Source organism: Antennarius striatus, chromosome 7 (genome assembly GCF_040054535.1).
Source record: "Antennarius striatus isolate MH-2024 chromosome 7, ASM4005453v1, whole genome shotgun sequence".
NCBI lineage: Eukaryota > Metazoa > Chordata > Actinopteri > Lophiiformes > Antennariidae > Antennarius > Antennarius striatus.
The window spans coordinates 18,678,955-18,695,745 of record NC_090782.1 but is presented as its reverse complement, the minus strand read 5'-3'; the positions used below and the strand labels follow the sequence as shown (position 1 = coordinate 18,695,745).

At 42.3% G+C, this 16,791-nt stretch overlaps 1 protein-coding gene across 1 annotated transcript in view; it reads right to left on the bottom strand.

Moving 5' to 3' along the window:
* The window catches only part of ncanb (neurocan b), a 130,386-nt gene that overhangs the window by 63,929 nt on the left and 49,666 nt on the right, over positions 1-16,791 (bottom strand). Inside the window, exons 4-8 of the mRNA XM_068320405.1 lie at positions 16,402-16,576; positions 13,544-13,671; positions 7,212-7,505; positions 5,398-6,249; positions 426-1,607 (exon numbers count right to left, since the gene is read on the bottom strand). Coding sequence (XP_068176506.1) covers positions 426-1,607; positions 5,398-6,249; positions 7,212-7,505; positions 13,544-13,671; positions 16,402-16,576 — 2,631 coding nt within the window. The remainder of the gene's footprint in view (positions 1-425; positions 1,608-5,397; positions 6,250-7,211; positions 7,506-13,543; positions 13,672-16,401; positions 16,577-16,791) is intronic.

The following is a 16,791-nucleotide window of genomic DNA, read 5'->3' as shown; positions in this document are numbered from 1 at the left end:
AACTGCCTTCACTCTGACCCGCTAATTACTTTACCAAGACCTAGTTGGCCTCACCTCAGCGCACTGCCTCGCAGTCTGGAGCTGTCTCTCTACACCAACGTGAGAGGAAAAGAAGTGGATAGGAAAGCAAAGAGGAAGAACAAGCCCTGTGTGATGCATGATGTATGCCGGAGTAGCAGTAAGCGTAGATGCCGTGTAAAAAGAGTCAAACACAGAAAGGCAAAAGAAATCTGCTTGGATGTTGTTTTCAAAAGGACAGCACAAACAGCTTCTACTGTATTGTTACCTCAGGAATGATTATATTCATATTTCTGTAACTCATACATAATCAAATTAATTTCTACTGATGCGATAATCACTTATAATTATGCAGTGAATTATGACATTGATGTTCATTCATCAGGAACAGCAGGGAGTTGACATACCTGATGGGATGAGACCAAAGGCCCACTTGGGTACGAGAATACTGAACGGGTTGTTTGTGTCTTTGTTATCTGTCGTCACAGAGGTTTTGTCTGCTGTCTTGGATCTCGTGCCTTTGAAAGGTGTCCACTGACTTCCAACCACAAAGGACTCTGACACTGCAGACCTGGACTCCACTTCCGTGGCACCAATGTTGGAGACTGACATGAAGGTAGTCAACTGAATGTCTCCCGTTGTCGTTTCAGTCCGGTCGCTGGGTGCTGGGGTAGTGAATAGGTGGCCCTGTAGGTGAGGTCTGCCTGTCGGCTCTCCCCTCTCTTCCTGAACCCAGGAAATGGAAATAGATGGCTCCCCAGTAGCACTTGTGTCTGAGTACTTTCCTGTGGTGGTGGGATATGTGATCTGTCCACGTCTGGTATTGAGTCCCAAAGTGGTCACCTCTGAGGCTGTCAACACCTCCATCATGACTTCAGGTGTGGTCTTCACCACCTCTTCTCTGTTTGTGTCTTTGCTGTGCCTCTGTAAAACAGGAGTGAAATCTGACTTGGAGACACCCTCTCCTCTTTGTGAGCTGGTAGAAAAAAGGTTGCCAGCAGGCCGTTGGATGTAGAGGATCTCTCCCTTGGCCTCTGCTGCAGAGCCCTGGGGTGGGCTGGTGGGTTGTTCCACTAGCTGCCACTGGGACAGAGTTGTATGTTCTGCTACGGTCACAAGCCCACTCTGGCTTTGGCTAAGTGAAGACTTAAGTTTCTCACCACTTCTGTCCATGTGTCTGGCTTTCTGTCCAAACAAAGCAGCAAACATTGTCCCTTCTCCACTCCCGTCTATGTCCTTTTCTTCTCCTATTGCAGTTCTAGTGTCTGATGGAGTATTAGCACCTTCGCCTTCCTGGTCCCTTCCGTGGCCCGAATAGTTTTCCAGGTTGTCCTGCTGAAAGGATGACGGCAGGGTCATCACCTTTAGGGGGGCTGCCTTGGCTTCCATTGGTGCCCAGGTGGGATGTTTACTGGCTGACTCCACATTTACAGGGCGACTCTTTTTGGAGCCACGTTTGGACATAATGGCCCATTGAAAGTGACTGCTTGGAGTGGGAGGAAGAGCTGGGCTTCCTCCTGGGGGAGGTATGGTTTCATTGACATGTTCACTGGGTGGTGATCTCTCATTGGAACCCGATACAGTGAATTCTAAAGGGGATAAAAAGACAGAAAAGACTAATTAATACAAGCTCATTATGTGGGAAGGGAGGGTGGGTGTGAATTAATTTTATGGATGTGTAATTAGCAAGTAAAATTAAGTCTAGCTTACATGAACCCTGCATATCTCTTGCAGTGCAATTTCAAAATTATGATGAATCATGTGTAGAGTAGGACAAGCATAGTGTGAGCACAGGTCAGTGTGTCTTGTTTCATGTGTGGACTGCACAATCCATTCTGCTGTGCTCACAGGACAGGGTTAGTGTAAAGACAGATATATCCAATTTCTTGTTTTATTCTCCTCTTCTTATCATTGATTTTTCCATCATTTCCATCCATGACACATAAATGGGCATGTAAAAATTAAGAACCCATTAAAACTTTTATTTTTCATTCTTCACTTTAACATAGTCTGAACCCTGGATGTGGTCAGCCACTTATGATCAGGATAGCAGTTTTTTAGTGTAGGTTGATAATTGAATTTAGATTTGTATTTAATTTACTCAAAAATAACTGTTGACCCTTGAGGTGGCACTTCTAGTTTCCTTTAAATAGGATGTTATTCTTCTGTGCCCACCTGTGGACCTGATCAGAAATATAAATTCACTGGAGTTCATGGACAAAAACTGGGGTTTTCCCTTGCCCCTTGTAAAGACCATTGAACATGAATGCACACAGAGACAGAAACAGCCCAAAAGTATCAAAATATATATTTTGAGCAACTTCACATATCTATACTTTTTTTATTCTCTCTGTATTCCTGTACCCCACAACTCTTCCTGCAGGGCACTGTGCTGAGAGAAGACATGTGGAAAAAGACAGGTTCACTTCCAACACGATAATGAAATGACTTTCTCCACAACAAGCTCCATCTCGACCTGTTTATTCAAATGAAAAGCTCCACTATGTTTAGTCAGCTTTAGGGCTCAAAACCAGACACAGTCTACACCATCAATTATTTATTCTCTTGACATATGTGACTCACTCATGGTGTGCGTGTCAAAATGCCATTGCCATCACTATTGCTAGCAACGGGTTTGACTATCCCTAATTCAGCCGTCATGTCTGAGAAATAAAGTAATACACCAGGAGGTGTGTAACATAACCCAGCACAACAAATTTATGCAAGAGGGAGAACATACACAAATATACCCATGCATAAAACATTAAAATGTCTGTAAATTATTCAGGAGGTTCGCCGTTGCCTTTTGCCTGGGCAGGGTTTAAAAGCCTGAGGTTGATTTCCAAGAGCCATGCAGACCACTGTAATAGTCCCATTAATAATCTAAATAGCTGATACATTTAAAGTAAGAATAATTAAACACATTAATTTGGTTTGATCGTCTATGTAATGAGCCTTGTAATAGATTTAAAGAGACAATTAGATATAAGGTTTGGATGACTTAAAGGTGCTGTTTAGAGTTTAAAGTTTAGTTCAGATACTGTAAATCTCTGAGTGGAGAAGCCAAATCCCACTGAGTTGCTGCAAATGTTTACAATAAACCCTGTTTGGATGGTAATTGTGCACTTCTATCGCAAGTGGTTCTGCTGTGCTGACTTCACTTTACCGGAGTAAACGGGCTGAAAGAATCTCTTGGGGTTGGCCAGACATGATATTAAATTGTGTGAGTTGAGCCTGACAATGACAGTCACAAAAAGAGAAAGAGTCGGTACTACTGTCACCTCAGCCCATCTGGAAATACAGCATCTAATAATAGAGACTGAGGGGAAGTTATAGCATGGCAATGTGAATCATGTCAGGAGCGTCTGCACTGAGTGTCAGCGCACAGACCTCGCTGTCTTAAATCACATAGATTGAGTCTGTGGGGTAAAGCAAACACGCATCTCCTTGACAGTCATTTAGAGCTTATTCAAATTCTGTATGCTTTTACTGGAGGCAGAAAACTCCACTAGGAGCACAGAAAACAATATTTAATTCCTTAAAATATTCTAAATATTCTCCTCAGACGAGAGGCAATTGAAGGTATCACTATAAATTCATAGACCCTTTGTCAAAAATTCAAATCAAACTAAGACTTGAATTCAAATTTTTCTTACGACTATACTGCCTGCAGCCCCAAGCTTTGTATCCACCTCAATTCACAGAGGCAACATCAGTTATTAAGAAGCATTGACATCCAAGGAATAGCCTGGGGTGTACAATAACAGTGCTAATTCAGCTCACTGAGGTTAGTTTAAGAAGAGACACCAGCTGGGAAGCTTTCCATCACAGCAACATTAAAGAAAGAAACAACTATTTCCAACCCCTCTTTCATCATCTTCCCCTTTGTTCCCCCTCTCTCGCAGCACTCATCCCTGTTCTTCTGCTGCATATCCTTGCTGTAGTGATCATTAATGCCAGCCTTCAGAAAGTCGGGCCCTAATTGGCAGAGACATGGATATAGGTGAGAGTGATTGGCAGTGACGCCCAGCCTCAATGTTAATTGGATATGGTGGTGAATAATGCATGTCGAATGAAGCTTGGATATTCATTAATACCTCGGAGCTGGCATCAGATGTCAGGTAGCACGTTCAGTGAGTACTTATATTCATAATGTTCGCAATTACTGGGTGAGAAAAGCCAGTCTCGCTCATTGAATCAATCCTCTGATTGGATGTGGATGAAACTCAAGTCTTTTTCTGCATTCCCCATAAACTGATGCAGAGAATACCTCTTCCAGCTGTGGTGTGCTTTTGTTCACTTTCTCACCTCCTCGCCTATGACCATTCTTCTGTGCTGGAAAGTACGTTTTACTGCACGTGGTTTGATTTAACAATTCAGTTAGTGGTTAATGATTCAGCAATACCCCAGTCATGAGCTCTAATCTTTAACCTGCCTGCAGTCCTGTTTTTAAAACCTACAGAGGTGAATTTGGATTTGTTGCCAGGGTGTTTTTTAAAAAGACCTGAGCTAAAGACGGTGACCTTTTGTCTCCTTGGTTGTGCTGAACAGCATTATTCCACTGTGAATGTTAGCTGTCTGACTGCTGGGCCTCAGGGCTTACAGCATGTGCGCACACACACACGCACGCACGCGCGCGCGCACACACACACACACACACACACACACACACACACACACACACACACACAATGCGGCCCTGCTTCTATCAAGCCTTCTGATACTCCTCAGAGCACTTCTTTCTCTCTTTGTGTCTGAGTTCAGCCTTAAACTCCTCCCCATGTCTGGTGTTTTATTTTGTCTTCTTTTCATCAGTTTAACTTATTCCACCGAGCTAATACCAACCATTTTTTCTGTTTATTGTTTCTTTGGCTGCAAAAAATAAGTTTCAATTTGTGACTCGGGTCTGTTTTGTCGTAAACAGACGAAATATATGCAAACCTTTTATGTCATCAAAGTCAATTTAAATTCAAGCTAAGCTTGTACACTTTCAGCCTGCTCTGTAAACACCGCACAGTCAAAAGCATGAGGATAACAACAAAGTCTTCACTGCAGCATTTTGCATTTCTGTACGTGGCATGCCCTTTTGTTTTTTTGCAATTACTGTTTAATTAAATCTTCAGCAATACTTCAAATCGCCCAGAGGATGAATATATTATAGTATACCACAGGGAAAAGAAAGAGAGAGCTGAACAGTGACAAAAAGCATTACAAAAACAGATTTTGTTTTCCAGTGACATTAAAATTCACCATACCTCTATTTCAAACACAACAGCTTTCACTCTTTTTCATTCTTACTTCAATTTCACACTCAGTTAAAGGATTTAAAAGTTAAAGGTAACCCTTGAAGACCAACAAACACACAGAACGTATTCATACCTTTAACAGTTAATGATGGCCCAGAGGCTTGTTCTCCTTGCTGTGTCATGGCATCACTTTGCCCTGTGTTTTGGCCTGCAGGCACTAATGGAATCAGTGGCATCACCTCTTTTTCCTGCTCAGACAGACCTTCCTTTGGACTCAGTAATCCATTGGTAGTAGCTCTGAAGGAAACACCACTGCCCATGTGCTCTATGATAGCATTGTCCATGCTGCCTTTGCTTCCGCTGGGTTTTGGTAAACTTGGGTTTCTACTAGGTGATCCTCCATGTGCATGGTTCTCTCCTTTTTCTTCATTCACAGACACTCCCTGTTGTGTCCCCTCCACCTTCTCACTTCCAGCCCAGTACCTAAATGGCTTCATCAGAGTGTTAACAAACTCCGCCAACACACCACTACTAGTCTGAGGCTGGGGAGTGGATGAGCCTGTGGAGAATTGTGCTGAAGTGTCAGATAACCCAAAATGACCGTTTTCTTTTTTATGAGTAGTGCCTACATGACTCTCTGAGTTGCCTTGGCCAGTCGAGTCTGAGATGTTACTATTCTTTAAGCTATCCGACTCTTTCTGAATAGATTGGCTAGTTATAGATCCCTCTTGTTTCCCATCCCAATCCTTCTCTGGTCTTGAATGGATGGCCATATGGTTTTCAGAGATATCAGAAGAGGAGTTTATTCCAACAACAGCATGGATTCCAACATCGTCCATGCCATCCATGTCAGTCCAGGTGGAAGTCTTGGAAAAAGGCCCACCACTCTGGTCTTCCACAGCTGAAGACATGGCCTGAGCTGCCTGGTTGAGGTTCTGGTGCAAAGCCTGAACCTCTGTGGCCTGAATCCCCACTGGCTGGTGGGCTGCAACACACAACATTCACATTAAAAAAAAAAAAAAAAAGCAACATCTTTTTACTTGACCTGCTTAATCTGCAGCAGCAAAACACAACACTCTTATTTTGTACAACCTGCTGCTAATCAAATAAGATTAAAATCCACTGACAAATAAGTGGCCACTCCAAACATGAACTTATTTATGTTCATACTATATTTATGAGGTTGTATTAGTTGTATTATTTAGATGAACTACGTAAATGTATGCTATTATCGAAAACATTAACATTACCATTTGGTCATATTTTAGCTATCTGAACGGCATCATTTGTTTTAAACATTAATGTAAATGTGTGTACAAGTTCTGGAACAATGAAGAGGTCCATCGATCTGCTGATTGTTTTGACAAATGCTGCTGCTCTGCTCTTGTGCAGTTTTTAATAATTTAAAATTATTGGTTTATGCAGATATTTCGCTTCAGTGAAAGTTTCATGAAAGTTTAATTAAAGCTGTGAAAGATGAAAACGTCTTTTTTTATCAGTAAAAATTTGATTGTCAAATATGTCCGAACAGTGAGTGTCAGAAAAGCAGAAATACAGTTTAGAACTTTGATGATTTATAAAATATCAGTGAACAGACTGTAGTGTGAAGCCAATCCAAATGATAAAATTAACTATTCTGTTTTCAGTTGCCGCATGATAAAAGACAAGGTCAGACACAGAAACACTGCAAACCTCCATTGGTTTCATTTTATGCATTCCCCTCTCTCCCTGTGTCTCTCAAACTCGGTCTCTCTCCCTCTTTCTTCCTTAGAGGCTTTAGTACAAACAAAATACAAACCCTTAATCAACCCAGGGGACACAAATGTCACGCAATCTTTTTATAACTACTTCATGTGTGACACAAACATTTGGCAGTAATTAATTACAAGGATCCTAAGACTTTTCCTCTTGTTTCCATGACAATTACCACAATGAAGGTGTCAGTACCTCTGTAGCAGTAGGCATCAAACAGGGCCGTGGTGTCAGGGAAGCCGGTGCGGTTGGGGTTGCTGTAGACTGTCCGCACCCCAGGCTCATCTCCACCACAGTTCTTCCGTGGGACATTGATAGGATAGCGGACACTACCATCGGCAAGCCAGCCAGGATCACACTGGTCCAGGCCGGCCTGCCAGGCGAGGTAGAGTTGGCCGACGGTGGCTAGCTGGCCTCCAAGGGAGTGGCAGTGGGTGGAGGCGGTGACCAGGCTCAACTTTTCTGGTACTGCAGAGTGGAAGACTTCACCTTGGAGAAGACAAGAGACAGAGTGTTCAGGTTTGGGTGTTTTGAAGCAGGTTTGTTAGCCTGACAACATTTTGAAACTACAGATTTAAGATTGCCCTCCCTTGAGTTCTTAGTCTCGGCAAAAAGAAGTAGAAATTGATGTAAAGAAAATTTTTTTTTGCTATGAAAAATAACGGATTTCATTTTCTGTGTAATAATTACATCAATGATTAAAAGAATAGACTACATAAAGTCCAAAACAGATGAAAGGGGAAATCTAAGACAAATTAAAAGTAAGCACATTGTGAATGTATCAGATGAAGAAAGGAAAAGCTGAAGAAAGGTGGGGTTTCAGTTGAAGAAATATAACCGTGATGCAAAAACAAGTCTTTGGCAAGCAAAATAGAGAGCGCTCAAAGGGAGGTGGGTCTGAGTTGCACAAATATGATTATATATGATTAAAAACAGATTAGCAGATGAACATGTTGAATATGATGATCCAAGGGAGCCAGAATGGGATTATACAAGAAGTGAGTAGCATAAGAAATGCTAAAAATGTAATTATATCCTGAAAATAATAAAAGGATTAACCTATATTAGATAAATCTAAGTGAAGTAAAACAAACCATGTATAGAAACATAGAAATCAAAATGATTTCAATGACTTCTCTGGTAGATTTGTAGATAGATAGATAGATAGATAGATAGTATTCTTCTGGCACGACTGGACCAAACAATTGGTATTAAGGGATCAGCACTGATGTGGTTTAAGTCCTATTTAACTGACCGTTCCCAGTTTGTTCACGTTAATAACAACTCCTCTCAGTCAACTACAGTTAGTTATGGAGTTCCTCAAGGCTCGGTTCTTGGTCCAATACTGTTTATCTTGTACATGCTTCCTCTGATAAGGAAACACTCCATCAACTTCCATTGTTATGCAGATGATACCCAATTATATCTCTCGATTAAACCTGACGAAGTCAGCCAGTTGTGCAAATTACAGGCGTGTATCAAAGGGATTGAAGATTGGATGATGAATAACTTTTTGCATCTCAATTCTGATAAAACTGAGGTTGTTGTGCTCGGCCAAAAAACTGTTAGGGATGTAGTGCCAAGTGATGCAATAACCTTGGATGGCATCACGTTTGAGGCCAAAACCACTGCTAGGAACCTAGGTTTCATCTTTGATCAGGATCTCTCGTTTAACACACACATTAAGCAGGTTTCTAGAACGGCCTTTTTCCATCTCCGAAACATTGCTAAAATCAGGCATATTTTAAAACGGAGTGATGCAGAGAAATTAATCCACGCTTTCATCACTTCCAGACTAGATTACTGTAACGCACTTTTTTCAGGCTGTCCCAAAAAGTTGCTGAAGTCTCTTCAACTAATTCAGAATGCTGCCGCTCGTGTTCTGACCAGGACCAGTGCCAGAGACAATATTTCTCCTGTGCTGGCTTCTCTGCACTGGCTTCCTGTGAAAGCTAGGATAGATTTTAAAATACTCCTCCTCACTTACAAAGCCCGTCATGGCCAGGCACCGACCTATCTGAAGGAACTTTTAGTTCCTTATAATCCATCTAGAGCATTACGCTCTCAACATACTGGCCAACTGGTGGTTCCTAGAATTTATAAAAGTAGGACGGGGGCTAGAGCCTTTTGCTATCAAGCCCCTCTATTGTGGAACCACCTCCCTACCTCAGTTCGGGGGGCAGACACCCTCTCACTATTTAAGACTAGACTTAAAACTTTTCTTTTTCATAAATTTTACAATTAATGGCAACTTAGGTTACTACGTTTATTTTCATATAGACCTACACTACTGGAGACTCAACATCCAGACTCGCTGAGTTCCTCTCTCCTCCCCCTTTTCTCCAACCATCTCTGTTACTCCTCCTCTTGTCCGATCTCACTCTCCAAGTCTCCAATCACACCCTACTAACTAAACTTCTTCCCTGGAGTCTCTGTGCTCTATGTCCTCACAGGTTTTTCTCAGGTTCACCCCTCATCCACCCATCTTCTATGGACCTGCTCTTTCCATCCCACCAGTACCACCCCTAACCTAATTATCGGTTGTGTTCCGGCTTCCTTTTTCCTCCGCGCCACCATACTGTTCCACCCCTCATCCACCCATCCACTGTGGACCATCTGATGTGGACCTGCACCTCCCATCCACCAGTATCACCCCTCACCTAACCATCGACTGGGGTCCTGCTGCCTCTCTTCCTTGGTGTCATCTTACTGTTCCACCCCTCATCCGCCCATCCGCCGTGGACCTTCCTCTGTGGACCTGCACCTCCGAGCCCACCAGTATCACCCCCATCTCTCCATGTGCTGTGGACCTTCTCCTCCAAGCCCACCAGTACCACCCCTCAACTATCCATTGGTTGGGGTCCTGATTCCTTTCTTTCTCCGTGCCGCCATACAGTCATCCACGCAGCTGTAATTGTGCCTTGACTTTAGCAACCTTAACCATATTGATACTGTCTCTATCTGGCCTATCTGTCACTCTTTCTCTGTCTCTCTCTCTCTGATGCTGTTCTTGTCTTCCTTTGATTTCTTTTCCACCCAACCGGTCGAGGCGGATGGCCGCCCAAAAGAGTCTGGGTCCTGTCCGGAGTTTCTTCCTCATGGAGGGAGTTTTTCCCCGCCACTGTCGCTTATGCTTGCTCTTGAGGGTTCAGTTGGGTTTCTCTGTCTGTTAAAGTGCTTTGAAATGTCTGCTGCCATGATTAAGCGCTATATAAATAAAACTTGATTGATTGATTGATAGATAGATACTTTATTAATCCCGGAGGAAATTGCACATATCCACTGCTCAGGCATTACAAAATGAATAAATACTGGATAAACACCAGGAGAAAAAGGAACACTGACACCAAAGGACATACCACAAGACGTACACTACACTAACAGACACATGTAGCATTAACAGGACATATAAATTATAATTAAAATATAAACAGTATAAAATTAAATAAAATTACATAATTAAAAATAAAAAGTGCAGGTGAAAATTACCAGGAGGCCCACATGGTGGGTAAGGTACACCTTCTTACAATGTAAGGCGTCACTATCTAATATCACAATATCTAATATCTATCTAATATTACAAAGTCTATCCAATATCATAACTACAATATCACAACATCTAATATCTAATATCTATCTCACAATGCTCAAAAATATAAGGCGTTACTATCTAATATCAAAACATCACAACACCTTGGCCCCACTACACTGCAGCACAGGCTGACATCTCCTCCCCTCCATTCAACCGCATGCAGACCTCGCCACCTCCCCCCCGCTCCTCCTGTGAGAGTCATTGTACCCCCTGATGGCACGGGGCACGAATGAGGACCTCAGCCTCTCTGTGGAGGCGCTGTGTGACAGCAATCTGAAGGTGCTTCTCTGCTGGGAGAAGGTGGTGTGCAGGGGGTCGCTGGTGTTATTCATGATAGCCCTGACTTTAGACATGGTCCTGCTCTCCAGCAGCATCTCCACAGAGTCCAGGCTCAGCCCGACCACTGAGCCAGCTCTACGGATGAGTCTGGTCAGACGGTCCATATCTCTTTTCCTGCCCCCCCCCCCCCAACACACAATGGCGTATGACAGCACACTGGAGACTACAGACTGATAAAACATGAGAAGGAGCTTAGGACAGATGTTGAAGGAGGCCAGCCTCCTCAGGAGTACATCCTGCTCTGCCCCTTCTTGTACATACAGTCCGAGTTGAGTGACCAGTCCAGTCTGCTGTCTAGCTGCAGTCCCAGGTACTTATAGTTACCTACCACCTCCACCTCACTGCCCTCGATGATCTCTGGCTGTAGAGAGGGGGGTGGCCACTGGAAATCCAGCACCATCTCCTTCGTCTTGGAGACGTTGAGCTGGAGCTGGTTCTGTTGGCACCACTCCACAAAGTCAGCCACCAATGCCCTGTACCCCCCCTCATCACCCTCCCGGATACATGCCACAATCGCAGTGTCATCGGAGTACTTCTGTATGTGGCATGTATCCGAGTTGTGCTTGAAGTCCGATGTGTAGAGGGTGTGTATCTCTTGTATGTTGAAAAACTGGTATGAATGTATTAATTAAGCTTCTATTTAAATACCGCTCTATGAATAAGCTACTAATTTTACTTTGATTGAAGATAATTATCTTCTGATTGAATGAAGTTGATAATTCTCCTGATTTATGTTGTAAATCCAAACCGTAACCTTGTTGACTATGTTTGTTCACATCGCCTGACAATAGCTAAGATAAATCCCAAGACTAGAATGCTCATTAAAGTTGTGGTGCTGCTGCCTGACAGTACTTGACCCAGATGAGACGACCCCTGTGGTGGTCTTTTTGAAATATATAAACATTTTTGCCTTCAACCATCATAAATTTTGCTTTGGATTGGACGTGGATTTTAATGTGACTGTAAAATATTGTCAACATTTAGTGATCCCAACATTTAAAGAAAGTTTAGCACAGTAGAGACTGATGGTGTTTACAGGTGAAATCTGGTGGCAAGATGTGGCAACAAACTCGAGTTTACTTCCAGAGTTCTATCATAATCTAAATATCTAAGGAATAGCAAAAGCCAGCAGCCATCATTAAAATAATCTTAAAAGCAATAATTATTCAGACTATTTCAGACACGGAGATAAATATTTTTCTGGCACCCGATGGAGGCAAGCTCCATTACTGATTTGTTTAGAAAGGAAATGTGTGCCACAAATACAGTGAAGTGTGGCTGCAAATTGAAATAAGAAGTGAGTTTCACAAAAGACAATTCATGGGGAATCTGGGCTACCTTGGCAGATCTGTTGAACTTACATGTATTTTGCTTTTACACTGGCTTCAATGAAAGGAAAAGTGTACAAAACTGGTGAAACCAGCGATGTTGTTTGGTCTACAGACAGTGTCACTGAAGAAAAGACAGGAGGCAGAGCTGGAGGTAGCAGAGATGAAGATACTGAGGTTCTCTCTGGGAGTGACCAGGAAGGATAGGATCAGGAATGAGTACATCAGAAGGACAGCCCATGTTAGAGGTTTTGGAGATAAAGTCAGAGAGGCCAGACTGAGATGGTTTGGACATGTCCAGAGGAGAGATAGTGATTACATTGGTAGAAGGATGCTGAGTTTTGAACTGCCAGGCAGGAGGCCGAGAGGAAGACCAAAGAGGTTTATGGATGCAGTGAAAGAGGACATAAAGGTAGCTGGTGTGAGAGAAGAGGATTCAGAAGACAGGGTTAGATGGGGGCAACTGATTCGCTGTGGCGACCCCTGAAGGGAAAGGCCGAAAGGGGAAGAAGAAGCTTTTAGACTGGCTGTAACCAACACCTCAGCTATGGTTTGTCAAACCAATAAGTTCATGTTAGTTCATTTCCTCAATGTACTGGATATTGCAGTTGGATATTGAATGATGGCAGATTTACCAATAAAAATTCTTGGACATTTTTAAAGCTATTTTTTTCCATGGATATAAGCTATGGATAGTTGCTCATTTGCAATGGACAACTCCAAACTTTTATGCCTGAAATAACTTTAAGCAGATTATTTTAATGCAAACTCCATGATTTTGTTTAGAAGCTCTTTTTAGAGTAGATCATTGTTTGATTCCTTAAGCGTCTGCCTTAGCTTTTGTTTCTTTTTGTTCAAATTCATCATCCTCAAAGCTCTCTATATGCAGACTATTACATCCTGATGTTCACTGCTTTAGCTGCTAATTGACTGGACAATAGCTGCAAAGTGGAGTGGTTAGCAAGATAAAAGATAATCATAAGTTCAAGACATATCCACCCGACGTGGGATTTTGCCTCTTGTGTAAATGCAAATTGAAAAGTGAAGTTAAAGGATAACACTACTGACCCACTTATCTTATGTCCATAGGAGGCTCCCTCTCATTTTCATGAGCTCTTCTCCCCTCTCTCTCCTACTACCCTCTTTTCTTTTTAATGTGTGAACAGACTATTAAACCTGGTCACAGCGTTCTTGCGCCGTACACCCACAGCTTAGTTGACCTGTGCATGACTAAACCAAAATTTATGGCTGAAAATCCTGACACCTACCTTGAAGCTGCTTAGCAAAGCAGTAGACATCAAACAGCTCATCAGGGGACCTATTGCCATAGTTACGGACTCCAGGTGAGTCCTCGCGATCGCCATAGCAGCCAGGCCGAGGTGATTGGATGGGATACCTGCAGAGAGAGAGGCAGGGGAAAAGAAGATTAATATCGGCAGTCACAGACAAACCTGGCTCCCTGGAGATGAGTCAGTGTTCTGGAGCATACAAAATTAAATGAAGACTGAACTATACATTTCCTGCCCCAAATACAACAACTTTAAGTATACAAATATTTCTCACAAATAGTACCAAAAGAATAAAAATAAAAAAAGAGCCATGCAGTATTCGCCTGAAACTGAATGAAATGTGAAGTGTAATATAATTCAGTTAAAATATCCTACTTGCTTTAAATATTTTGCTCAATATGTGAGATTTTATGTATTACAAATACACATAAAACCAGTTAGATGTGTTTAATATTCTGGCAATACTAGAAATCCAGTACAGAGAGGAGCGGGGGGAGGGGGTGCTTGGAGCTTGTATGCATGAAGTCAAGTGGAGGTTAAAAAAATTAGAGATTCCTTCGGTGCCTTGGCATGCCTGTGGGGCTGAGAAAACAGCGATCTATATTCAAGCTCCAACTGAGCAATTATTCCACAAGAACATTGATTCCAGCAGCACCGGGTCACAGGCAAGAACGCTGATTAAAAGATTACGCTGGGCATAGAAGGACTTATGAAGTACTTGGAACAAGATACAAACACAAATGCAAACACACTTGCCTGCACCTCACCATGAACCTGCTGCCCATTTCTTAAATAGCTACTTGTTTTCATCACAGAATGACAAGAGAGGTACATCTTGTCACATCTCCCGTCTCAGCCTCTTCATTTCTGCTTGGTAGCTGATGAAGTGAAGGCTGATATCTATATTTTTCCACAGTATTAATTGGAACCTTTTCTCCTGGCTGATGTGCAGTCAGAGCCTATTGGATCTGGACCAATTAGATAGCTCCCTTGTGAAAACAACATGAGTGCAGAACGGAAGGAGTGTACAAAATAAGGGGAGATGCCCCGCCACAGTAAGGCTGTAAAGAGTTGTCAGAAACACAATTCAATCTGCTTTCCTGCTGCAGTAACAGTGATTTGAAATTAAAATGCAGATGTGGAGAGCGCTGTGGAGAGATGAGCTCTTACAGGTAATGTTAACTTTATGGAAGGTCACAAGCTGAAGCACTACCAATAGGCTGGCAGACAGCTCAGAGGGGGCAGATGAAATTAATCACCTTTCCAAAGTGCCAACAAGTAATTAGATCCAATTATTTACCCATTTTGTGTAAAAAAAAAGACAAAAGCCTTTAAATGAATTTCTGATTGCCACGCTTCTTGTTATTCAGCATTTATTCTGTTTTTAGGAATGATTTTAGCGGCAAAGTGCATTTATTTTTGTTACACCGTTTGATCATGTGTCAAATGATCAAAAGTGCTAGGCTTGAATAGTTGTCAGGTAGACATTTTAAAATAGAAACCTAGTCCAACAAACAAGACCTGTCAGCAAATGTGTCTGCTTTAAACCTAAGACTGATGATAACTGTCAGGATCAGGAGACTCTGCTCAGGATACAGCGAAAACGTATGTGACAATCAGAGGCTTTTGATGGAGTGGTGTTTGGCCACTGGATTTGAGATTTGGTTGCTTTTTGGTCTATCATTATATCAAATAAATTACCACGTAGCATTATAATCATCTAATTATTTTGGCTCATTTGACTTCATTTGTTAAATGTTAAAAGTCAAATGGTAGCAAAAAAGAATATACAGACAGATGGAAGGTACAACAAAGTGCCACGGGATGGAATCTAATCTGGACCAAAAGTGCAGTTACTAGAATATTGGACGATGGATGTAGATCAGACTAGTACTACTATGGTGATATATCCTTCTTACGGAGGCACTTTACTAAGAATACAGGAAATGTGCTAATGCTACTAATATCAATATTAGTAGCATTAGCCACTGCCGCCCCAAATATTGGGGCGGCAGCGTCCACTGCCGAGGCGCCCCTGAGCAAGGCGCCGTCCCCCCTACAAGATGCTCATTGGGGCGTGACCCTCGTGCGCGACCAGTCACTCCACCTCCGTTGTATCACTGTATGTCCTCTCTTACTAATTGCATGCCTACAGGCCCCTAGTGTGTGCTGTGTTCAGGGGCCTGTAACCTCTAACCCATGTGTGTAATTAACACATATATATACATGTGTGAGTGTGAGTGTAAAAAGAATTTCCCCAAGAGGGATAATTAAAGTATAGATTATTATTATTATTATTATTATTATTATTATTATTATTATTATTATTATTATTATCAAAGCTCCTGCTTTGTATAACAGCAGGAATCAGTTCTTTATTCATTCATCTTCTTGAAGGTGAGATGATTGTAATCATCTCATCTTCAGCCATCTACACACATACGTGTTACATTTAACATTGGAGCCTATCTAAGGTCTTTATAGGCGAGATGTCGGGTCCACCCTGGACAAGTCACCAGTTTATCACAGAGCCCCCAAGAAAGACAGACACCCACTCATACTGTATCCACATTCACATTTACATCTAGAGGCAATTTGGAGTGACCAATTCACTAAATTTGATGTTTTTGGTGTTGGGAGGAAGCTTGAGAACTCAGAAAGAACTCAAGCAGATACAGGAAGAACATGCAAAGTCAGCCTCAGGTGCAGCTGAATCAAGGACCTTCCGGCTGTGATGCAGCAGCACTATCCACTGTGCCATCATGCTGCCCAACAGTTATTCCAACAATATCTTTAACCTGTATAAACTTTGTAATAATGCACAGTTGAAAACATACCGTACAGTCTGGTCAGACAACCAGCCAGCATCACAGTTGTCATATCCATCAGCGAAGGTGGCCTGCAGCTGGCCTGGCGTTGCTATGACTGCTGAGTTATCCACACATACCCTCTTGGCGTCAAGGAAGGACAGGGTGTAGCGGTCATGGGGGGCTCGGTAATGAAATACCACACCTGAAGCCAGAAAGTGACACAACATATGACTCCAGAAATGCATCATATGAATTTATGACCTGCAACCAATGGGTCAAAGAGATGTTTATGAAGCACAACACTGTGCAATTAAAGCATGAACATGTACATGCTCACGGCTACATAAACAGAAAGCACTCTAGACATCTTCATTGTGTGTTGATGTTCCATCTGTGCAAGAGGAAACAACAGCATTC